The sequence below is a fragment of the Lathamus discolor genome, chromosome 7 (assembly GCF_037157495.1).
Source record: "Lathamus discolor isolate bLatDis1 chromosome 7, bLatDis1.hap1, whole genome shotgun sequence".
In the NCBI taxonomy this organism is placed as follows: Eukaryota; Metazoa; Chordata; class Aves; order Psittaciformes; family Psittacidae; genus Lathamus; species Lathamus discolor.
Genome location: NC_088890.1, coordinates 67334 through 93189, shown reverse-complemented (window position 1 = coordinate 93189; position 25856 = coordinate 67334). Strand labels below are relative to the sequence as shown.

The 25856-nt window shown below is 42.9% G+C and overlaps 1 protein-coding gene across 4 annotated transcripts in view; it reads right to left on the bottom strand.

The window, feature by feature from the left end:
- FGD5 (FYVE, RhoGEF and PH domain containing 5) overlaps positions 1-25856 on the bottom strand; it is a 93728-nt gene that overhangs the window by 44314 nt on the left and 23558 nt on the right. For all 4 annotated transcript variants that reach the window (XR_010614317.1, XM_065687331.1, XM_065687329.1 and 1 more), the window contains exons 3-5: positions 14828-14957; positions 3401-3459; positions 3258-3288 (exon numbers count right to left, since the gene is read on the bottom strand). Coding sequence is in view for 3 of the 4 variants with exons in the window: in XM_065687331.1 (XP_065543403.1) it covers positions 3258-3288; positions 3401-3459; positions 14828-14957 (220 nt within the window). In the remaining variant the exon portion in view is untranslated. The remainder of the gene's footprint in view (positions 1-3257; positions 3289-3400; positions 3460-14827; positions 14958-25856) is intronic.

The following is a 25856-nucleotide window of genomic DNA, read 5'->3' as shown; positions in this document are numbered from 1 at the left end:
AACCAGAGAGAAATGTTTGCCTGAGCTGAGATACGCTGTTAAGGAAGCCTTTGGTCCTAACTGGCCGTGAATGGGGTGTTGTACCTTGAGGGCAGTTTGGTGACTCTGTGGTCACTGTGGTTGTTTGTGACATCTGCCAGTGGGACCTGTGTCAACAGCCAGTGCACAGCGAAGCACAATTTTTTACTGATGTGACTATTCCTAAGGCTATTCAAGTATGCAAAAAAGGAGCAATTGATTCGTTGTAACTTTTTGCACTATGATAGTATTGAAAAGCCTCAGCTAGGCAGTAATACCTGATTCTGAGAAAACTCCAGGAACATACCCCTGCAGTCTGATGGACTTCAACGTAAAATTGGTAATGGTTTCTCTAGATTTCTGGGGTAATGCACTGGGCAACAGCTGAATACAAAGATGAAACAGCAGTTGGGGTGGAAAAGGTAACAGTGTGGGACTGTGGCTTTCTACACAGACATGAACCCTCTGATCCTGTTGCCATTAAGATTTTTGATCTCTTCTAAACTAAGGAGTGTCTGAACTAGAAGGAGTGTGAAAACAGACTGGCTGTTGCTCTTTCCTCTCAGTCTCCAACCCAGGTGCAGTTCATACTTCCTCACTACTTTGAAAGCCAGCTCATAGTAACAATTAAATCTTGTTTGAGAAAATTGCTTATTGAGTATGCTGAAAAAACCCTCCAGGAACCTTAAAGGAGTGTGTGCTGGGGCAAGAAGGATACTTTTCCACTGCAGAAGAAAATCATTAATCAAAATTATGCACCCAAAATTTCATCCTCAAGTTGATGCAGATCTCTCTGAACTTTCTAACTTGAGACAATGAGAACTGGGACAGGGAAAGTGAAGAGTGTATGGTTACAGTGATTTTGACATTTCACAACTTGGAAGTGGCTTAACTTTGCAAACCAATGCATTCACTCAAGGGTTTAGTTTAGCTCTATCTCTTATTTTAATTTGAAATTCTAACTCCTCTTTTGGTGCTCTGACTTTTGTAATTAATGAAATCATGAGCATATGCAAAACATTCATAAGATCCCTCTGCTCCAGTAGGATGGCAGGCAGGGAAACAAATCCCAGCAAAATAGGATTCAGTGAAAAATTCTGTTACAGGACTGAAACATATATAAAATCCAAACAAATGCTTCCAAATAAAATTGATGACTGGCAGAAATAGAAGAACTTGCCCAGGTATAGGAGTGCTATTACTGGTATCTTTTCTCTGATAAATTAATCAGCTGATGCAAACCTAATGATCAAGTATGATTAAAACAGACCAAATTTCCCTCAGGACTGGCTGGCCATGCTCCAGGTAATGACACTTATTTTCTGTAGGAAACACATTGCTGCTCAGTGTCTGAGTTCCCCAACAGGAGAGCAGGGAGTAGTCGCATTTTTTAATCAAGCCAGGAAAAATCTATGTTTTCATTCCCTGATAGCTTGAGCCAACTCTGGAGCACTGAGGCAGATAAATTTAGCAGTCAAGCAGAGGTTTTCCCTGACTAATCTATGAGCTGCAATTTTTATAAAGATTCTTTCTATTAGGGATTACCAGCAGTTTGGAGTCCATCCAGCTGGAGTCCAACACTTGCATCCATAAGTGTTTTAAAACCAGAAAAATTTAGCACAGATATAAACCAGAACCCCTGTCCCATGTTAATGTTGTCAAGTTGGAAAAGAGCACCAAAATGACACTTCCTGTTCCTTTCAAATGTTTTCTACAGGCAGAAAATAGAATTATTGTAAAAATGTAGCAATTACTCATTTACACATGTAGCCTCAGAGCCAAATTCACCACACAGGGTTTTACCAGAGGAAAGAGGAAGTGGCAGAGTAAGTCCTGAAGGGACTGGGAAAGTCCTGAAGCATCCCTTTCCTGGTCCAGCAACAGCATAGGCAAGGCAGCCTGAGAGTAACATGCTACAGCAGCTGGGATGGTGTACAGCCAGATCTGGACCTATATTGAGGACTTTTCAGGCCATGTTAGTGAGCCGGTTTTATCTCCTAGAGGTATATGAGAAATGCTAGGATAGAATGCAAAGGAGAGGCCTTTCCTAGACACCTCCACTAAATACAGTGCACTGTACACACACTCTAGTTCAGTCCTGAATTTACATGCTGTCCATAATGTACCAAAGTACAAATGTGCTTGGAAGTGGAAAATTAAATACATTAAGCATATTTTAATGAGATGCATCTAATGAAGATGCAGAGTGGCTAATACTCTCTGTGCATGGTAATTTCCTTTGTGTATATTTCTCTTCTGTTTTGATTCAGAAGCTGGCAGATGGTTTTCTCCTTGTTCTTTTTTTTTCCTCAATGGTATTTTTGGAAATCCAAAAGGACTTTGCCCAGGGGAGAGTGAATAACTACAACTATGTCTTTGCTGGTGTCAAATAATGTACAGTAGTGTCAAATAATGCAATACATTCCTTTTCTCCCCATCAGGATTCCTGCACACTGCTAGGGTTTGGGGTGTCCTCCAAGGAATAACTGGGGGGTACTTTTTGCCTTCTCAGGGAATTTCTTTCCAAGCAGCAGGGGGCATGCTTTGTGTGGTGCATGTTATTCCCTACTGCCTGCAGCTAACAGCCGAGAAAGATATTGAGAGCAAGGCTACCTAAGCTGTCTACCAGTCTCCAGGGAAAGCAGTGGCAGTTCTGTTAAAGGGACACAAAGTCTCCTGGGACAAAGCCACCAGTAGGTTTATACCATGCAAGAGCTCTCTGTCAGGAACAACAAGTGATTCTTGGTGTGTGCTCCTTCATGCGTTTCTGACACCAGAGTCTGTATTTTGACCGTAGTGACCACTTGTGTCAGAGTGAGGATATCCAGGACACACTTGATATTACTGATACTGCATTGTCAGAAAAAATAAGCTTAAGGGAAGCAGACTGAATCAATTCAAACCAAATCCCCATGCTTCATAGCTCTGCTCCTGTCTTTCTGAAGACAGTGGGTTCATTCCTGTTTATCACCATCTCTGCACTAGGCTTATTCTGCATCTTACACGAGTCTCAGGGGCCCCGCAAGCACTGCTGGCCAACACTCTTCTGTGAATGACGAACACTACATTTGAGGATCTGTAGCAAGAGCAGATTAGTGGCAGACATATTCCTTTGCAATGGTTCACATTAAGACATTCCTCCTCAAACTCATCTTAGCCCTTTCAATGCTTTTATGTCTTCTAAATTGCAGCTAACCAGAAGGGTAATTAGGTTTCAGTGATTAAAATTGTTTCCTTACCATACATAACAGCTGGAGCATCTCCACATATCTGGGGAAAGAGATAAACCTTTATTAATTACTGTCAAACCACTGCTGAAGGGTGGATTGCATAGCTTCAGCTTTAGGAGAGCAACAGGTAGGTTTGTTAACAGTTCACTCACGCTTTTTCAGAAGACATCAGCTCCTGGGCAATGAGGTAAGCTCTGGACTGGCCTTCTTTCTGTCAACAGCAAAAACCAGAGACAGTTAGAGATGTCTCATTCCAAGAAGCAAAGCAGTGTTAGAGAGCACTTTGAACTGACGTATTCCTTCAGCAAAAATAGCAACCAGGCTTTTATTCTTTGTTGTTCAGTGTCTGGCATCCTGGAGTCCTTTCCATGACAGGGTGTTTCTTTAATTCAAATTCTAGCAATATAGTATGCTATACCAGGTGCTCAGGCAGACATCGAGTTTGAAAAACATGTTCTTATTGAAGAAGGAGAGAAATTTTCTAATGATTTTTACAGGTCCAGAATTTGTCAGAGAGGCAGAAGGTGCTTAGCTTTGAACAGGTTAGCTTCATGGCTGTGGAGTCTCATACCATGTGTTTAGTACTCTTAGCTACATGGAAAAGGGAGATTTTGGTCATATTCCAAACTGTTCTCACTGCTGTGAGATATGTGGAAGCAAATGGCACAAAGGGCTTTATTACATGCTACACGAAATGTCTAAGCTAAATGGCCATAGATATTTCCAGAAAGCACTCCAGCAGACAACATTGTTTGAAATCTCAGTGGCATCTACTTCATTGGTAGGCATCTTGGAAGACACAGAAAACTGTGACAGAAGCAAAGTGTAGGGCTCTGAGGTGCGAGCATTTAATTAGAGTATTTTGCTCCTATTTCATGACTCAACCTTATGTTGAGAAATGACCAAAGCATGGAAATATTTACTGAAAAGAATCTATCTACTGGGAAAAGTTTGACTTACTTAGCAGTGTTGAAGTAAGGAACTAAAAGAGTAGTCTAGTAGTAGCAAAGAAAAGCAGCCCTCAAGTGACCTGAAGTGGACTCAGGGGAGATGAGCTCAACAGCAAGAGTGCATGACATTGTTTGCCAGACCAGGTACACTGGAAACCTATTGCTTACAGATCCTGCTTCTGAAAGCCTACTCAGGAGAGACTGGGACTTGCTGAGATATGGTGCAGTCCCTTGGTATAAATCAGGTGGGAAGTCTGTGGCTATATTCCTTCCACAAATTCTGCATAAGGGGGCTGGAGGGGTCAGAGAACATGAAGCTTGATTGGAAGCCCTCATAAAAAAGTATTGATAGGACCCCAAACCCAAATTTGCATAGCAGATCTGAGCAATAAAAAATGTCTAAGCCAGTTCAAGATGAATGCCATATAGACTTTTTACTCTCTGTCCCGCCTTCTCATTAGCATTCCCTGGGGATGCAGGTGTTGTGGCACACAATATAAGAATCTGAGTTGCTCAAAGTCCCATTCCATCATCCTGGTGAATACCTTTCGTATCTACAGAGGGATCAGCTTCTGGATTTCAGGATTTTTTTTCCCTTTTTGAAGTTTATGGTTCATTCTGCCTGCAATAAGCTGCAAAAAGTGTAGGAAAGAGTGAAACATTTCCTGAAGTGCTGGAAGCTGAAATACAGTCATGTGAATACTTGAAGTGTAAAAAATCCAGTAACAAGGTCAGCTGAAACATAAAACAGTTTCCTTGCCCCACTCCATAAATTAAGAGGAATATGTGATAGAAGTTACATTTTAAAGATTCTTCCAGTTTAATAACTTTAGGTATTCATACAAAAGTGAGGAACTGAAGTACCAACAGGTGGATTGACGACTGCTTATTTCAGAGGAATTAAGGACCAGTCAAAGCATGTTACAAAAAATGTCAGTATTGACTGCACACATGAGCAAAGGAAGGGTCTCTGTTTCTGTGAGGAGGCTAAAGATCCCTTGCTGCTTTGTGAGTTTTCATGCTGGGGGCGATGGACCCCCAAGGAGGATTGCCATCCAATCAGTAGTGAATACAAGTGAAAAAGTTTTTGAGCACCAACGATGATGAGCTAAATCAATGAGGCTTCATGTATAGAAAACAAGCAGGGTCACAGTGACTTTTCTTTCATCTTTAGTCTATTTCTGTGTACTTGTACTGGGAGGCAAATGAAAATTGCAAGGCTCAAACAAAATACAGAGAATGAACTATTAATCAGTCTCAGATGTCTAATCCATCTCTCCTTTAGCACCAGGAGTCTGAGGGTATGTTCCCTAGTGCTTTCTGTCAAAAAGCATGCTTTGAGTTCCTTACTTTTGGAGAATGACACTATGGTTCAATAGAATGCACTAGAAAGATGTTTTCCTTAGTTTCATTTTCTTTCTGGGAGCAAATACTTGATTGCCCCCTTCACCCTGGTTCCACTTGTGAGCGCCTCTTGAAGATGGTAATGATGTGCTTCTCCTGGTTGTCCCAGCTGCTGCAGGAACACGCTAAAGGCACCAAGTTCTATTCTCTCCCATTTCCTCTATGCAGGCAAAGCAGATCAGATGAAAATGAAAGGGGGTGTGTTTCTTTTGGGGTCACCTGGCCCAGTGCTGGTGCCCAGCTTGTCCTCTCTGGACAAGCAGTGCTAGGAAGCAGAGAGCATTTCCCCAGGAAGCCAGGCCTATTTTCTCCTTGCATACACACATTGTCACACTCTGCAATTCCTCCTGCGATTAACACATCTTAGCCAAGAGCCAGAACACAGGGACCCCAGTGTCACAGGGACTGTCTAGGGCGAGTTTGAGACAGTGTCTCTGGGCGTTGCCTGTCTTGTGTTACTTAATTGCTGTTTGTTTAACCAGGAAATGAACTCTGAGATTGACGAGGGTGTCCGGAGACAGACTTCTGGGAATAGGGGATAGAGGGGGTGCCAGGCCCTCAAGCACCAGGTTTCTGAAATAAAGTCCGAGTAATTACTGTAACACTGCCAAGCTTTTTAGTAACCCCTGCTCCCTGCAGCCTGCCCCAGCCCTGCAGCACAGTCCCTTCCCAGCTCCCACTTCAGAAGCGGCACTCCAGTTCTCACTGCATGCTTCTGCTTAGCAGATGGAGGCCATGCAGCCATGTGGGGACCCTTGGCTTTCAGCTTCACTGAGTCTCCTCATCCCATAGCCTTATCACCCCACCCTTCCCAAACCAAGTGCTTAATATAATGCCTGCGATATACATTATGAAATTGCAATATATAACTGAAGTATCTCCCTGTTCTCTCCACTCTGAAAAGCATGGTGGTGCCAGCAAGGCTGCAAACACAAAGCACTTTAACCAGGTTCGCAGCTTGCTACAGCTCAGGTGATCAGCATAACTTGCAAAGCAAAGGTGATACTGTGCAATCATCTCTCCATTGGCTGACAAAACTAAGCCCTACAGCCCTCCTCCAAACAGATACCAAGTTTACTGATGGAAAATTGAGACCTGAAGATGACTTGTGACTTGCTCATAGTTTCTCCTTCTCCAACAGCTCATGATTCCCAATGTTTAATGAAGAATACCACCATCAGAAAGATTTTGTTTAGAACAATAAAGACCAAAAAGCCTGCAGCTGTTTACAGAGCACATATGTGAGCACAGCTGAAGTACTAGTCTTAAGTTCAAACTGAGAAATTTTAGGTTTCATGTCCCTTTTGTGCCTTCTGATAGAACAAATATTCGGGCTGAGAAGGCACAAGTAGTGAGCAGTGGAGAAAGATGGCTAATGGCCCATGCTGAGTATGCTAATGTGGCACTGAACTAGTGCAGGATTCCCTCTCTGTGTGGTAGTGATCCGATTAATGTAGGGATGACATCATCATACTGAGTCATTCATATGCTCTGGCTTTGTTCTGAGCAATGCCAAGGCATCTGATGTGGGCCCTACTAGGCTGTGCTTTGATTAGATGGTACTTTGGTGATGGTGCCAGACACTCCCCTCTGAGCCCAGCTGTTTGCAGGACCTTGATCAGAACCAGACTGGCTTCCTGATCCAGCTTTAAAAACTGTGGGCTTGGGGCAAATCTGCTTGCATGGGGCTGGAACAGAGTTTGTATGGACTAACAGCAGCACAAGTAGGTCACAGAACACTTCACTGAAACTGGAGCATTAGTACTGTGCAAGCCACTGATCTGGAGCACTTAGGAAGTAACCTGAGTTTTGCATTTCAGAAGCAGGGTAACTAATCAAGACAGCAGCTCCGTTCTTGTGTGTGCCACTCTCTTGCCATGCTGACATGGACAGACTGCATCTCTCTAAGCCTTTTGCTATGCGTGTGTCTTACTTCACAGATTCCTCAGGGTAGACTCATTGTAGCTGCATGGTACCCAGCACAAGAGCACTACTGTCATAGGGGCTACAGCAGTTTCCAAGCTTCAGCCTCTGAGCTGAGCGACTTCATAATGCCCCTTTTGTAATTATTATGAACTATGTAGCAGCTCACAGTGATGTCACAGCAGTCCTAACAGCAACTGAGGCATTACAAGAACAAGTGACATTTTCAGGCTGGCTCTGCTAATCAGCAAGAGAGAAGGAAAAGCTGTTCACATCTCCTGTCTCCCGGGCTATATAAATCAAGAGATGTCTCTTGAAATATGCCTGAATCAGGTGCTTCCTCAAGGCACACAAATCTGTCATTCCCAACTCCAGCACATTTCTTTTGTGTGTGTGTGTGTATTTTAATATGTAAAGGTTAAAGGTTTGCAAAACAGAATGATTAATAGAGTCTGGAAACAAAGCCCACCCACTGGAAATGGATAAGGAGCAGCAAAGGCAGCTGATGTACTGCTGCCACAAGTCAGTAGCTGCCCTGCTTGTGATGAGATTTTTTGTGGATAGGCTTCATGTACCCTGTTCTGTGCACAGGTCCCCTCCATCTGCCATACTGGGTTGTTGCCCCCCTTTTTGTCCACTGCCTGTTAGTTTGCTACTTGGGAGAAGGGTGAAATATCCCACTTCCCATGCTGCCTTCTCACAAGAGCAACATTAGGGATCCTTTCTGTATGAAGTTCCCCTTCATGCCGTGCCTCTCAGCACACCATCACACACACACATATATATAAAGTCATGTATTTTATATATATATAATGACAATGAGCACCCCTCCAGTGTGGACAGAATTAGCTATATTAGACCTATGTCCTAAATGACTAGCCAGAATGCTTTGGGTTTTCATTGGCAAAACCCCAGCCACATCTGGTCTGAATTCTGGTCTGAATTTTTCATGCCATTTTGCTCTGGTTCCATGCTATTTGCCTTGCTACAGACTTTCACATTCTGCCACCAGCTAAGGTCTCATCTCCCATATACTGTCTGCATATGGTCCCTTGTAACACAGTGCTGGGTTTAGACTAAACTCTACTTTCAGATTTCTCGTACAGTTAACTGGCAGACAGAACTGTGTTCTGCATGAAAGAAATGTCTATCTTCCAGCTATGGCTGCATTACTTGTCCTAGGATTTGTATTAATTTGTCCTAGAATTTGTATTAATTAATTCCTGAGTGCTTTATAGGCTATAATTCTTACAGGTACTCACCCAGATTAATCACATTCCTTTTTCTTTTTTTTTTTTTTTTTGTATTCTGAGGTTCACTTCAGTTCTTCAGCTCAAACTCCATCTTGTGTTTACAGACCCATTTAAGAGAGTGTTTTTAATTGTTCCTCTGCCTACTGGCTTAATGTAGGGTTAGCTATATGCCATTGCTAAGTATAACAGAGTTCATAAAATAGCTGAGGCTACAACACCCCATTTACCCAGCCGCTACTTTCTCTTTCCAAAGGCACCCTGTAAAGGAAGACCCAGCCTTTTATCACTGTGGTGCAAACTGTGCAATGATCACAGTCTAAATGCCTTCCATTGACTATTAGGCTTAATTTTAAGACTGTTGCTTTGTTTGATCAGCATACCTTTAGCATGTGTGTGACACGTCTGAATCAAGCAGTGTGATGGAAATGGCTCTTGAAGCGCAGTCCAAGACAACACATTGTATAGTGTTGTTACAGGACTGTCTGCATGGCTTTCTGCAAGACGCTGGAAAAAATGAATTCTTAACTTGGCGGATGGGTTCCTGCCCTTACTCATTTCCATGGAATCCCAAAACCTGTGCTTCATCTCCATGTACGCTTACTTCAGAAAATTTTCACACCACCATGAGGCCTCTGCTGCATCTCCCTCATGTGGTTTGTCCCACAGGTGTTTGTCCTTCCCCAGGTGGAGCTATCAATATAGTGGTAGGCAGGCAAATGCATTCCTGATACTATCATCTCAGTGAATCCCTTGAAAAGCTTGATTTTCCCACAATGAACCTAAAGGCTAGCACCTAGCTTTCTGCCTTGCCTGCAAATTTGATCTCTAATCTGCATCAGATAGGTTTTGATCTTCTCTGGATCCAGCATAAAATTCACTCCTCCTTGCTGGGTGCTTCTCTTCTGCTAGATGGAGGGTTAGGTGTGATAAAAGAATTTTCTTGGGGCTGCCTTCAGTTTTGTAACAATTGGAGACTGTAGCAGGTTAGTGACAAAAGGGATCAACTGGCCAGAAGTCCTGAAAAGTGTCTACAAGAAAAGAACTGTCTGAAGACTCTTGCTTGAAGATTCTGACACGAGAGTTACAAGCTATGGAGGGTAGCTGATGATCCAGCATGTGCAGCATCTTCCTCAAACTACTGGGGCAATTCAAAAACTCATATCATAACCAGCAATAGGTGAAACCTACCAGCATGTGTTGATTTTAGTCCATTTCACACCATGGAGATGAGCTTCTCAAAAGCAGACTTTCAAGATCATATTGTCTACTTCTGATCTCCTTTTTAAAACTGGAAATTCTGCTGCAAAAACTAAGTTCTGCCAAAGGGAACTCAGTCTGAAGTTGGTGTCTAGTCAAATCTGAGCTATTAAGCTCATTTCCCCTTTAATTCCTTTAATGCTCATTAGCTGGGTGGGTCCAAGATGGATTTGTCTGGTTTAGCAGTAAAAAACAATCACAGAGTTCAGGTCTGAATCCAGCTCAAAGATGAAAGGAAAAATCTGGGGCTCTACATCCTGAACTTTGAGCATTTGTCTAGTGAGTGAAGGCTGAGAGCTTGGAGATAAAGTCCTTGGTTTATTTGATACAAGGTTTTTGTTTCTAACTGGAATCCCTAATTCTATTTTTCTTGTTGTTGTTATTTGGTTGGGTTTTTTTTGTTGTTTGTTTGTTTGTTTGTTTGTTTGTTTTCCTCTCTGCAGGCAGCTCAAATACCATCAGATAACCTTGAGAGCCCAGTATAGAAAAGCTATGGGTCACCTTCTGATCAGCTGGGAAGGATTTAATTAAATGAACATATATAAAAGACACATGAATGAGAAATGGCTCAGGACATCTTCTAAATTAGCTTAGTAGGAGTTAAAAAATGAGTGAATCTACATCAGTAGTGTAAAAAACATTGCTTTTCATAGTATAACCAAGTAGAATCACAGAGGTTAAGAAAACCTACAGTGTTCCCTGCATCTGAGTTCTCTGGGCTGTTATCATATGTCAGCAGACTGAAGAGAAGGAAATAAAGTGCTTATTTAACCAGAAAGAAAGAATTTTCACTGTTAGTCTTATGCAGGAGAACCAAAAGCACCAGGTGACTTCTGATGACAAATGCCCAGCTTCTCCGAGGCCAAGGCACTCGCAGTGGAATAAGGGCAGAAATGCAAAACCCACCTCCTGTTTTACATTTTTATACCTGCTCCATTCCAAATAGGTTTTTAGTAATAAAAATTCCTGTGACACAGTAGAGATGAAAGCCCCTCTTTGTCTGATCTTTAAAATAATGCCTATAATGTAAAAAACGCCTCAACATAAATTATTGGCTATGACTTGAATTGTTCACAGAACAAGGGCTCCAGCAGGCCCTGACAATCTCTCCACACTCGTATGAATCTGGTCCCCATGGGGCAGGGATTCAAAGTTGACAAGCTGCTGAAACAATACCAGGAAATGTGTGTACAAAGCTATTTTTTAAATTATATTTACATATTAAAATGGGCCTTAAAAAGAGACAGAGGATTTCTGCTGCAAGCTGCAAGCCTTGCTATTCTCCAGCAAGCAGGCTAGAAGAAAGCAGCTGAGGAAAAAACGAAGCATGCTGGAGTTCATGGGGTGCATGGAATTCATTGATGACAGCAAAAGGCAGCAGGCAGAATCCAGCTCAATGCAAATGAAAATCATATATCTGAACACAGGGAGGAGATTTTATCATCTAGGCTGTTTCATGCCATTATTTAAACTAAGTTTCCATTATTTAAACTAAACTAAATGGAAACTAAGTTTCTATTGTTTAAATTAGAAATCAAACCCATAAACCCCAGAAGGTTCTGGGTTTTTTTGTGGATGTTTGTGTCTTGATAAAATTCAAATTCAGCTCTTAGTAGGCCAGCCTCCAACAGTTGTTTCAACAAGATTAGCTCATTTCAAAATCCATGGTACTATTTTTGCCATCCAGACCAACATGCCTTTCAGTTCTCCCCAAGTGACAGTGCTTCTGAACTCTTCCGTGTTGTACAGCCATTCTGTGTTGTCCTGAGGATTTTGCTGCAAGGTACATCACTTCATCAGGAAACTGGACATGTTATTTGTGCTTTGTCATTTTAGAGACAGGTTTTGACAGGGCAGTTGATGTTACCTTGGAACCCAGAAGATTTGCATGAGAAGACAATAAAAGAAGGCAGGAGCAGTAGGGTAGGAAAACCATTGTGGGCTGCATGGCACCTTGGAAGATTCCTGTGTCACTGTCCTGTGGCTGGCATGAGTGCAAGACAACAAGTTAAATCTATTGCATCCTTCACGTCAGAACCCTGCACTGAATGTTTTCATCCTTTGTCTGTCCAAAGTGATGCTTATCCTAGTGAAGCTACACGAACAAAGATGCACAAAGGTGTCTCAGTACCACATCTCATCTCTAGATCTCTTCTTGGTTCCACATACAAGTACAGATCCCCGACTTGGCTTACTAAGCAAATGGCTTATACATAGAATCATAGAATCCCAGACTGGTTTGTATTGGAAGGGACCTTAAAGCTCATCCAGTTCCAATGCCTGCCACGGGCAGGCACACCTTCCGCTAGAGCAGGTTGCTCTCCAACCTGGCCTTGAACACTGCCAGGGATGGGGCAGCCACAGCTTCTCTGGGCACCCTGTGCTAGCGCCTCAGCACCCTCACAGGGAAGAGCTTCTGCCTAAGAGCTCATCTCAGTCTCCCCTCTGGCAGGTTAAAGCCATTCCCCTTGGCCTGTCCCTACAGGCCCTTGTCCAAAGCCCTCTCCAGGTTTCTTGTAGCCCCCTTAGGCACTGGGAGCTGCTCTGAGGTCTCCCTTGAGCCTTCTTTTCTCCAGGCTGAACAAGCCCAGCTCTCTCAGCCTGTCATCCAGGGATAAAATTATTGCTCCTCCAACATCTTTCTAGTCTGTAGGTAGAGCGCAGTAGATTGCAGAGTAGCTAATCTTCCTACAGCCTGAATTTATAACAGGCAGATCAGATAATGTCTACTTTCCTGGCCTGCATCTCAGCAGGGTAAATAGCCACATGCACTTATTCATCAGCCATCATGGAAATACAGCCTGCACTCACATTTTAAGACAGCTCCCCAGGAGCTTGTGGAAGTCTGGTCCTGGCTACTATGATCCTTGCTGACAGTTATCTTCGGAAGCAAAACCCAACCAACCAACCAACCAACCAGACCTGTCTGATTCTCTATCAGGCATGTACAGACATTTAGTCTGTGTTTGTCTGAAGAGTGGGAGGGATACCTCCAGCTAGACTCTGAAGCACATCCTTGTTCTCAAAGTGCTGCTGCCTTCTGTAGCATAGCTGCACTGCATGGTTACCCCAGCACAACAGAACAATTAAAATGCATGAGATGCAATAAGGGAGACATTTAGAAAACCATCATTTCCTAGTAGTGTGAGTAAAACCCCACAAAAAAGGCACTAACATTGGTTTTAGCAATTGAGTTTACTTCCAAGTGCATAGTGATTGCATGCATTTCCCTTCTGAACTCAAGTCACAATTTTGTTGTCACTTTTCCACTGGCATCACAACTAAGAGATGCTAAGAAACCTGACCAGCTTGGATAACACACAGGTGTACACTCCATAAATGCTAACTGTTTGTCAGCTAATAGAAATAAAAAAAAAAAAAAAAATTAACAAGGAATATCAGAAATTTAAAGACTTTTTGCTTTCAAAACCAGTGTGAAAACAACCAACCAAAAAAATTCTGACTCTTAGAGGAAAAAAATATAAGAAATGCTTGCAACTGTTTCATGTCAGCAAGGAGATCAAACCACAGTCTTTTCCACTGGTACCAGAGGCAGCTCAGCACCCTGCAGGGTAGACCTAAAAGTGACATGACATACCGGGAAATCAAAGGAAGCTATTCTCCCTCAGATGAGAGAACAGCAATTTCATTTGCCCTTCACTGTCATTCCACTTGCAGTTTGGTGTCCTGGTGAGGGGAAGCCTCTACTTCACTCTCTCTACACCTGCCCCTAAATAAAACTTCACATTCTGGAAATGCTGAAGAGATCCAGTCTGTCTAGAAGCAGTATACTTACACTTCTCCTTGACAGAGTTGACTCTTATGTAGCCATTGAGTTTGGTTTTGGAGGGCTATTTGCACAGACTTTTGAAGGCTCTAACACATCTGTGATCAGACACAAGCCATCTACAATCAGGAAGCTACAGCTGTGCTGTGCTGACACTGAGAGACCAGGCCAAAATGAATGCCAGAGAGATGTGTAGGAAATCAGCATTTGCTGTTTTCCTATGCAGCCTTCATTCCTGGGGATCAAATTGGAAGACTTCGGAAGAACATACCCATCTGTGTCATGCATACCGAACAGGCTATTCACTGGATGCTTGTACTCAGAGGCACACACTGTTAGGCTCATACTAGGTTTTACGAACACGTACACCAAATCTCTGAAAAACAAAGATAAACTTATGCCTAAAACTACTTCATGCCATTTCTTTAACAACTGAATTGTTAGTCTGCTTACTGGAGGTTAAAATAGCCTTGTTTGGTCTTAGGCTGTTGTCACATTTCTGTGTTTTTCTCCATTATTTGTTTAAGAGGTGTTTTATTCGTCAGAAGTCAGTAAAATAAACCCAAACATGAGTGCATATTCCCATGATGAGAGAATTTTGAGATGGCTGAGACCTATTAAATTATTTATTTCATTTTTCAGCCAATGCGGAACTGGTCCCAATAATTTATTTGTCATTATTTCATTCAGTGTAGTTTTAAAATTCTCAAGATTGCAGCTAACTCCAAGTGAGATGTTTTCCTGACATTCAAGTCAGGTCTTCTCTGCTAGCTACATTGCCTCCATTGTCTGTCTTAGGACTGCAGTTCTTTGGCTTTGCCACATGCTGTAGGGGTAAATTGCTGCTAGAGCACTCGGGAGTATGGTGGCCACAAAGGTATGATGGCTCTGACATTTCTAAATGAGCACCAGGCAAAGAGCAGAGAGACCCAAGAATCCAGGTTCTTCTGCAAAATGTTTCTCCCTCCCCAGGTTTCATGCATTCCCCATTTTCTCCTCTTTTACCTTGTTGACGAGGCTGGGATCACCAGGGCTGCTCTCCTCATCTTCTGAACTCTTTTGTTCCTCATCTGATGTGACGACCTCCGTCGATATGACAGAGACTGGGCACACCTTGTAGGGCTCAGTGTAGGCACTACAGAGACAAAGAACAGACTGGTTCACTGGTGTTACTCCCAGACACTTGCTATTGCTCAGAAATAAGAAATGCACAATTGCCCAGAGGTAACCAGTCAGGGGGCAGGGAATCTCCTGCAGAACTGCTAGGCATAGATAGATCGCAAGATTTCTCAAGCTTTGTGTTTTTTTTGCTACCAGGCTCAACTGCAACCGTTTAGGCAGGTAGAAGGATCTGAAAGGAGCAGTGGCAGTGGGAACTTAACTGAACTTTTTCAAGCTTCTCTAAAGGATTAATATTCTGGCTTAGTCAGGAAAAAAAGCCCAAAGAACTGCTTTGTTTCTCCCTAGTCAGCCCCTCAAAATGGATGTAATAAAATCGTACTAATGTCTCAGTACTCATTAAAAGTGAAATACAGATACTGTAGCAATCGGTTACAAACAATATGATTTCTTTAGTTCTCATTTCCTTTGAAACATTATTAATTTGCTTTCGCAGCTCTGCCTCATCTAATCTCCCACCTGGGGACCCCAGATGTGAACAAATAACAAAGCTTCAAAGCCAGTGCTAGAGAGACAGGAGGCTGGGCAAAAATGGGTTAAGGTAAGTGGGAGGGCAACGAAGACAGAGACTCCCAGGGCCACTGAGCAGACTCACATTGGCTTTTGGAAGTGAAAGGGAAAAGGAAAGAAAGAGACAAAGGAAAGAAAAAGGAAAAGGGAGAGGGAAAGAAGAGGAGTGGAGAAGAAAGGAAAGGGGAAAAGAGAAAGGGGGAAGGAGGAAGGAAGGAGAGCGGGGAGGGAACTCCCTAAGTATGCGTATTCACCCCAAGCTGCAGACAGGGCTCTGTGTCTCCTGCATAAGTGTTTTCTGCAGCCTTTCTTTTATGGCACCAGTGCTTCCCTCCTGCAGAGTGAGGAGCTCTCACAAGCTGGCCAGTGCATTTGGCGCGGCCAGGTGGAGGGCTGGGGAGCACCACTGCTCCTCACCATTGCCTTCTCTTGGTCGTTATTCCTGGCTGCAGGTTTTCAGTATGGGCAGCATGACAGCACTTCCAAAAGCCTGCATGGCCACAACAGCAAACGGGACTCAGCGCAAGTGAAAGCAAGAACAAGGCAGACACAGGAGTAGCTCAGGAGGCTTATTAATAGTTTTGCCAGTCTTTCTCCTTACACAGCCTTTCTGCAATGTGTAATTGTTTGCCCCACCAGATGTGAAACTGAGTCACGCCCTCCTTATCTCTCTCTCTGGTAAATGATTGCATTCTGTTAATCTAAGAACACATTATAATTTGGGAAGAACTTCTCCCTATATAAGAGCAATAATCATTGTGAATGGCTTTATCAAAGGCTCGTAGAGTAGCAAAACCTGCAATATTGCTGAACTGATGCATGGGCTTCATTTTTAGTAGTCCTGCAATCCAGTGGCACTGCCTTGTGTTTAAAGAGAAGTCCCAAAATGTTATGGGTCTCATTTGCACATGGGATGGGCACAGACATGTTTGCGCCATCCACTCCAATCTGCCCTTCTCCAGCCACTCCAGCAGCACTCGGGTCTTTACTTCTGGGACTGTTCCATATTGTCATAGAGCTCCTGCGCAGAACACTTTCCTGATACCCAGCATGTTTTACTCCAATGAATTCACATCTTTTCATCCATTTTATATGTCTTCACTCTTGTGGTGTCCGTACATTCCTAGCTCCTGAAGACTTAAACTATTCCCAGGAACTGGTCACCAGGTGACGGTGCCCTGGGCAGTTCTGTCTTCACTAATCCCACTGCCAGGTGCCTGGAGGAAATCAACAAGGATGCAGGGATAGGTGGCAGATGATGACTTCTGAGGCACAACAGGTTTTGGTAAATTTTATGAAAGGACGATAGAGTAATTGTCATGCAAGGCAAGGTCTTACCCACAGAGCAAACTTTTCAGGTATGCCCAAACAATTACCATCACCGTACATTAAGTCTTTTATCTTAGTACAAGCTGCCATGCACCCTGTGAAAATCACCTGGACATGTTTTGGCACTTTCCAAGAGATTATGTAGATTGCTTTTGATGTTGGTAAACTGCCACTATTGGAGAAATCTTCCAAATAAGTATTTGAGAACAGAAAAATAAACTGCTTTATTAAGATAATAGAGTCACCAATAACATTACACCATGACAAATGCATTACCTTAAACTATACCAATAAGGCTAAGATTTTCTATAAAATTAACTGTTGTAGTTATATAGAATATAATTCAAAATTATTATGCATATATAATCTCTATATATAGCAATATAGGAGTCATAAATAATTCAAAACCTTGTGTTTCTTTATTCTGCTAATTGATATTTTTCTTTAGTTCTTTAAAAACCCTGCTAAAGAAACTTTCTGCAAGAAATAAACTTCAGTGCAATGGAAGATGCTCATAAAAGTGCGGGTGTGGAGAATTAAGGGGAGAAATAGTCCCAGAGTTGGCAGTACCTGAATGGACATGGTAGCCGCAGCTAATTCTCTTCCCTGTAGCCACAATATGGCTGAATGAGAGCAGATTGCAGATTTGTTATCTGCTGCTCCTCCAGCAATTGTCTGCAATCATTCCAAGAGTTAGCTAGCACCACAAAGGAAGCAATGGGCCTTCTGGGACAGTCTAACCTCAAACAGAGTGAATAAATGCAGGGTGACAACTCCAACTCTTTTATTTAGCACCAGTTACATTATAATTAGCAGAGCTGCTGATAGGTATGGAGTAGGGAGAAACACCATAGATGCACTCTAGTAGTTACCTTCACTGTGAACATGTATTGGTACATCTAGAAAAGGTGTTCTGGCATATACAGACTTTCTAGTTATTCTGCTTCTATAGTGATGTTTGCATTTGACCTCAAAGGAAAAGGATGTTTTACTGAGCGGAGGATGAAGCCATCAAGGAGAGACAAGCTGAGCTGACCACTGTAATAGCACTAGCTATTTTTTGTTAATTTTGTTGATTTTTTATTAATAAAATCAAGACACAAGTCTCTACTACGTATGATCCTTCCGTAACACAGGTTTGGACAAGTCTGAGCACAGACGGTCTGTGCATGGGAAGGGAGGGAGCACTGTGGAGACACAAAGCAGGTGTGAGAGCTCATACAACATGACTCACAGACTGGCAAATGCTGTATTTTATCTAGCTTGAATGTGCAATTCTCAAAGAGATACTTGCCCTTCTTTTAATTCCACACCTATCCTTCAAATGGCCTAGCAAATTCTGCCCCTTTCCTTGGTAGTGATTGCATGAATTCTTTAGGATTTTTATTCAGTCAGCATTATTGAGGTGTAAGAATTTAACTGGGGGATTTAACAGTGGCAAAAATACCCAGCCAAGGTTACTATAATAAAGGTCTAGGAAGACCATGTATTTTTGTTCACATAAGGACACTTGGCTGCTCATTACTTGGCCACACACACAGGTGATATCTTGTCTTCCCTTAGTGCCACCAACTGCCTCAAAAGAAAACAAACAAACAGACAAACAAACAAAAAAAAAAAAAAACAAACCAAAAAAAAAACCCCAGTTGCTGGAAATCTGGAAATCCAGACCTAAGGTCTGTCACTTCCACTGTGTGAGCCAAGTCCTCTGCACCGATAAGGATCAGATTACCTGTAGTTTGTTTCAATGAATCTGAAAATGAAGTGATGCATCCTAAAGAAAGGCTCATAAATCTCACCTGCCTTCCGCTTCATGGCCTGTGCCCCAGCAGTGATCATGAGGGGAGAGGAGGAGTGCTCTTTCCTGTGAAGTATTTATATTAATGTATCCCTGGAACTCTCAGTTATGCTCTATGATACTGTGGAGTACCCATCCATTCTGCCAAGTGGCTCTTTATACACCTGAAATGCAGCTGGTTAGGTTGGTAAGATGTGCTGGCAATGTCCCTTCAAATGCCAGTGGAGTAGATCTATTACAGTGTCTAGAAGGTATGATGGGTGTGTGTTGTAACAGACTTACAACGTATTTCTGCCATGCAACTGAATCTATTCAGACAGTGTAACTGTGCTAGAAATTTGTTGGTTGGTCAAGAGCAACTCAGCACCTCCCTGAAGCAGCAAGTAGTTGTGTAGGGTTCAGATACGCGCTTTTAGTGCCACAGGGGTTCCCACCATGTCAATCATATGTGAGGGAGCAGAGCAGTGGGAGATTCCTGTGACTGAGCCCATCTCCAGGGCAAAGCAAGTGTGATGTGGACATCCAGATAACCCCATCCCAGCTCCCAAGCACCTCCTTCAGGGACAAGGGACTTCTAAAATTTCGGTATAACAAAGTGCACTTTCTGGAGAAAAAGACTGTATGGCTTATTGGTAATAACAAGAGTGTAACATACCATCACCAGCCATCTGGAGTAAGCTTCCTTCGAGTGCATTGGTTTCTTTTGGAAGTAGCTTTCAGTGCTTCAATACTTTCAGTGTAAAGAACAGTGTGAACAAGCATTTATGGAGCCTATGCTGTGTTCATATTCAAACCGAACATAATTTGTCTCCTAAGGTATATACAGCATAAAAGATGGTCCAAGCTTATAACACTCAAGAGGTCAGGCAAAGGATACGTTGCTGAATGACTTCCAGAAACAGAGCCCAGAGTGTGCTCAGGTTTTATAACCACTGTGGCAGCAATCAGTAAATGACAACTGGATTATCTCCCTGCCACCTCCACTTTGGTGGGAGTACCAGGGAGGCAAGTGCCAGGACAGAGAAAGAGAGAACATTTGACACTGTCTTTAATAGGATCTGGGGAGGAGAACAGAAAAAAATAAAAAAAAAGGACAGAACCTTTATTTTTCTAGAGATCCTGATATTTTTTTCCTTTGCATCTGATGCAAACTGCAAATGAGATTGTTGTGGTTCAAGCCCAGCTGGCAACCCAGAACCTCGCAGCCGCTGGCTCACTTCAACACCTTCCTCCCCCCACTCCCAGAGGGATGGGGAGGAGAATCAAAAGAATGTAACTCCCATGGGTTGAGATAAGAACAGTCCTGTAACTAAGGTGTAACACCGACCACTACTGCTACCACCAATAATAATAATGATAAGGGAAATAACAAGGGAAGAGAATACAACCTCTCACCACCTGCCAACCAATACCCAGCCCGACCCGAGCAGTGATCTAGCCCTTCCGGGTGACAGCCCCAGTTTATATACTGGGCATGACGTGCTGTGGTATGGAATACCCCTTTGGTTAGTTTGGGTCAGGTGTCCTGTCTCTGCTTCCTCCTGGCTTTTGCTTCTCCCTGGCAGAGCATGAAACTCAGAAAAGTCCTTGATCAGAGTAAACATTACTTAGCAACAACTAAAACCACTGGTGTTATCAGTGTTGTTCACAGGAAGAAAGTCAAAAACACAGCGCTGCACCAACTACTAAGAAGGAGAAAAATGACTGCTACTGCTGAACCCAGGATAGAGATCATAGAATCATAGAATCATAGAATAGTTAGGGTTGGAAAGGACCTCAAGATCATCTAGTTCCAACCCCCCTGCCATGGACAGGGACACCTCTCACTAAACCATCCAACACAAGGCTTCATCCAACCTGGCCTTGAACACCGCCAGTGATGGAGCACTCACAACCTCCCTGGGCAACCGATTCCAGTGTCTCACCACCCTAACAGGAAAGAATTTCTTCCTTATATCCAATTTGGATATAATGCAACTTAACTGCCACCAACATACTTGAAGGGCCAAAGAGCCCCGGTTTAATTCCTGGAAATTTCTTATGGTTTCAAAAGTGCCTGCAAGTAAAGATCAAAGCAGTATTTGATCCAAACTGTCACCGCAAGATGAAGAAAGCAGTAGAAGAGGCTAGAAACCACATCCTTGGTCCCATTCCTACAGTGGAACAACTACTATTAAAAGCTGGTGCTACCAGTAATTATCAACACATGGCTCACCATATTCACTGCTTTCACACAGTGGCAAAAGGAAGTAAGTGAACTCTCTGGGTTTCTTTGCACTTCTGCACTGCCTTCTGTGGGGATATAAAGTCTTTTTCCTTAGGATGTTTCATTCATTCATTAGTGAAAGCGCAGTTCTAGGTTGCTAAAAGACAATTCTTTCAATTCTTTGCTAGACAGAGGCAGTGGTGTTGAGTTCAGTTGGGTCTAGATCCACCAAAGCTCTGAAACAAATGCCAGTTTTAACCCTAAATACTTTTCCGTCTGTAGTGGTGACTGTCTTGGCAATTATTTGACCTGAGTCAGCAACAAAGGTTTGTAGGAACCACCTAGGAAGGTACCAACAGTTTTTCTCTCTCTGTGAGGTTCATCCTCTACAAGTACAACCTCCCTGAAGCCATCTGAGTGATGATGAGATCGACACATAGAATTGGATATGCTTATTTTACAGAGGACTAGTAAATTGCTGCTACAACCTTCCCACCCACAGACCCCAGTCTGTGCCCATTCTGATTACTGTGTCATATGTGTCTTAGCTCATAAGTGGATATAGGGTACTGGGTGCAAGGGGGAGACCAGAATCTCACCTGAACACGGCTGGGTTATGCAAAGCCCATGTACATAAAATCCCCTCCATCCAGAGGGGAAGGAGAAAAAAAAACACACACAGCCCTCCAAAAACCCCTCTATTATTGGACCAAATGGATTGAATACATCTTTTTTCTACATGCAATAACCCCATCCCTGGCTTTCTTTCAAGTCACATGGCCAGCAGTGTTCAAGTTCTGTCTTTCTCAGACAGTGACATTTTTTGTTGCAAAAAATTAAAATCCCATGAACTCAGTGCAACGATGGTAACTGGGAGAGGCAGGGGGGTCCTGAATGACCCCGTTTTATTAAAACTGATTATTTATTTCTTGCATCTATTCGTAAATTAGGGTGGGTTTTTTAGTCTTTCTGCAAAAGAAAGGCTCATTACTGAAGGAAATTAAAGTCCAAATGCATTTAAAGCTGATAAAGGAAATGCCTGTTAGTGCAGCATGTGTTAGCCAGTCAGTTCCCTCCTACAGCAGATCATCAAGACAAGTATCACAGCTGAAGTCTGAAAAAGGCACGAAAGACATGATGTCTGCTAGTAACATACATAGCCTGACAAGGCAAGGTAACACAGGGATAATCACGTTTCACACTCCAAGGCAAAGCTGTTGGGCTGCCAAGGCCAGAAAGTTCTTCCTCATACCACAGACGTTTCAGTTTGAATTTTGCTCTTTCTTGCATTGGTGTGGTGCAGGATATAGTAGAGGGTACAAGGAGTTTTGGTCAGGTGCAGAAGGCTTGTGCTCAGTTCTCAACAGCTTTAGAGACAAAACTCTCCCACCTTCAACCACTGCTCCTGGAGGTGCTCACAGAGCAATAGAGCTGAGGCGGGTCTTGCTCTGGAAGGGAAGGCAGGAAGTGAGGACCAGACAGGGGTTCAAGCTTCCTTTCGGGGAATATCTTCTGGCCCAGCCTGGGTCAGGATAAGCAGAGGAGGGATAAAAGAAAGCCTGACAGTGAATTTTTACCAGCCATGTCTCAGGTGTGCTGAGATGGATTGGCTGCTCTTGCTTGAGGCTCCTGCACAAACCGGCACAGCCAGTCCATGTTTCAGGCTCAGCCACATGTACTCCGGGTGCATGATTCCCTTCCTCAGCCCTGTGGCTTAAAACCACTAGAAAAACAAAGCAACACTAAAAGTTGGACATGCCTGAAAGCACAACACAGCGGCCTCGGGCCTTGGACAAGTGGCACCCCTCTCCATGACCTGTGGCAGCCTCAGCTTATGCTCAGCCTGGTGCTCCAGCCCTTGTCTTGCATTTCCTGTAAACAGGGAACACTTCCTCCCCAGAGATGACCTGGCAGTGAACTAGCAGGGACTGACGCTCAGCTGGACCGCACCCAGTGCCCGACCATGCCAGAAGGTACAATGGGACTGCCGATAATGCATAATAGGTTATTAAAGGTAGCTCTGCCCTTTATAGACTCCTTTGAGCACATTATTTGTATTGCATGTCAGCCACCACAGAGCTTTTACTTTCATTAAATCATTAGCTTCGCAGGCACCTAGGACTTTGCTACCCAACAGCACCAGCAGAGGTTTTCCTTAAGGAATGAGCACAGCTCTTAGAATCATAGAATCATAGAATAGTTTGGGTTGGAAAGGACCTCAAGATCATCTAGTTCCATCCCCCCTGCCATGGGCAGGGACACCTCACATTAAACCATGGCACCCAAGGCTTCATCCAGCCTGGCCTTGAACACTTCTTATGCTTCTCTTTTTCTTCTTTCCCTTGCTAAATCATGGCCCTGTTGTTCTCCAGCACACTACTGGTCCCCATCTCTGGCAACCTTTTGCTATGCTGAATCCTTGCAGTGCTTGGAAATCTGAGCTGAGAGGGGCAAAAAAGACCCACGTGCTTGGCACTGACAAAAGTCTCTGTTTTGTGCTGTGAAACAATTCTTCCTTCCCAGACCGTGCAGGCCATATATCTCCATCATGTTGAAACTTGACATATTGCACATCTGTCAAGGGACAGAAAACAGCAAAGAAAGTATCTACTAATTATCAGGATGGGTTTCAAGTGATTTGCTGAGCAATCCCTAGTCACAACACAAATGGCCTCTGACAGTGAAAACAGCCAGCACTTTTGCCCTATAAAATATGTATCTTAGTGACAGTCTGAGTTTGGATACAGTGCTGAAAAACTGGGAGGAATTTACCCTGACTTTAGTGGAGTTACTTGATATTTATACTTGTGATCTTTGAACAGAATAAGACCCTCTGATTTCACTCTGACCCCCCTGAAAGACTTATTCCTCTCATAAATCAGTGACAGAATAAGCCAGGACATAGGACTGCATTAATAAGGAGATCTCTCCTGTAAGAACTGATCTTCAGCTAGTCCGTTCAGTGTGAGAAGTACACCTTTGTGGGGAGATCACTGTCTGGGAAGCAAAGCTGAAGCCCCTGCCCTACTGCAAATTCTTTGTCATTATCTTCAGCATGTTTCTTAACTTTGTGCTTTGGCTGTCATTGCTGTAACAGAAATGGTTAATCCCAGAGCAATGTCATGTTTAAAGAGCAAGTAAGACTGAGGGCTTTGGACACTGTGGTCTGCACAAATCACTTGTGGGAGTTTTGCAAATGGAGCTAGGCAGAACAAAGGTATATTTCTAATGCAATGTGGGCTCTCCTAGTGATGCCTAGTGTTGGCAGACTGCTTCTGCTGTCCTACAACCACAATAAAGTTTTAAATAGGTAAAAACCTGGGTCTAGGTGTGTTTCATGGCTGCACAAGGAGGTTATTGACTACACTAAGAACCACAGAACTAGAATATTTTGGCAAGTACTGTTCCTTAGTGTCTTTAGATTTGTACAACACAGCAGCCACTCTGTACTTTTTGCACATATGGTACAGCTGGGACTACACTACTGATTCTGGAATCTAGGCTGGACTGAGATGTGATTAGGTGTCAGTTAGGCAAATGTGATCCTTATAGCAGCAAATGGGTCCAACTCATTATAATCCTTTCAGAAGATCCAGATTAACATAATTCTTGATTGGTAATAGAAGTGAAAACTCAAAGGAGAATGCCAGCTTGGAAATGGTGTCAGTGAAATGCAAACACAAAACCAAACTTGAATTAATAATCATTTGCTGCAGCCAGATTTTTTAGTGATCTACTTATTAATAGGAATCTGAATTCTTGGCACCCAATTCCAAAAGACAGAAGAACTGGTGGAAGACAGAGGGCTTGGCTTTGTGGTTTGAAACATTCTTGGACTTTTTTCTAAGGTGTTCAGAGTTGTGTCAGGAAAGACACAACTTTAGATAACAGAGAAAATGGTACTTCCAAAGCAGGTAATGACAGTTTTCAGTTTTTCTTTTCTTTCTTCTAAGGAGGTGTATTTTAGTCTTAAATTAGGAGAAGCAGGAACAGACCACCAATACCTGACAAAGTCTGAATCTGCTGGGATACTCTGACAACCTATTAATTTCTTGCAAGTAATGCCTTGCTTAGAAATGAAGTTACAAACACCTTGCATGATAATGAGTCCAATTAAGAGAATTATCTCTAAGCATTGTCATAGCATTATTGATTTCAATTTCAACCAAACAGTTGGTCGTGCACATGGGGAAATAAAGACAGAACACGGAATTTCAAAAGTGATATTAGAACAGTAGACACCCATGGCTTGTAATGGCCATTTCCAGAGTGGAAATGACACTTCTATGGCTTCAAGGTGTCCCTTTCAATGCAGTAACATCAGTCTTTCAGATCCAGCAGTATAAACATGCCCAAGTATGCAGTTTGAGTACCTTCAGTAGCAGCTGGCAAAGAGGTCTCACACAGTGCTTTACATATTTATGTCCTGCAATCAGACAATTAGCCTCACAGTAACTTGTCATAAACTCTTCATTTGACATATGTGTCAGGCTGAGATTCATGCTGAGGTTAGAAGGGACTCAAAGGAGAGGTATAGGAACAGTGTATCCTGATAAGGTGTCAAACTGCATCCCAGCCTACCAACTCTGCAGAAGAAGAAGAAACAAACCAATAGCTACTGTGCAGGACTGCATACACGTATACCGGACTGGTTTCAATTTACAACACATCAGAACAATAATCTGGTTAGATTCTGTCAGGCTTTCAGAGGTTTGATGAATGATTTTAAGGTTCTGAACTACTAATGGATCCCAAAGTAAACTTTATGGGGAAAAAAGCCATAGTGAGGTGATTTATGGGATGAAGTCCAGGTGCTAATTTTAAACCAAAGAATTTTGGTTTGGTTGGGGCCCCAAAGTGATATTTGATGTTTTCAGGATGAAATATTGTAAACCTATCAGCCTGTTCCTTTCAAATTCAAGCTCTGAGATCTGCATTCTACATGTACCTCAAAACAGCCAGGTCCATCAAAGAGGCTAAAGCTATGTGGGAAGGTAAAAAAATACTATCTA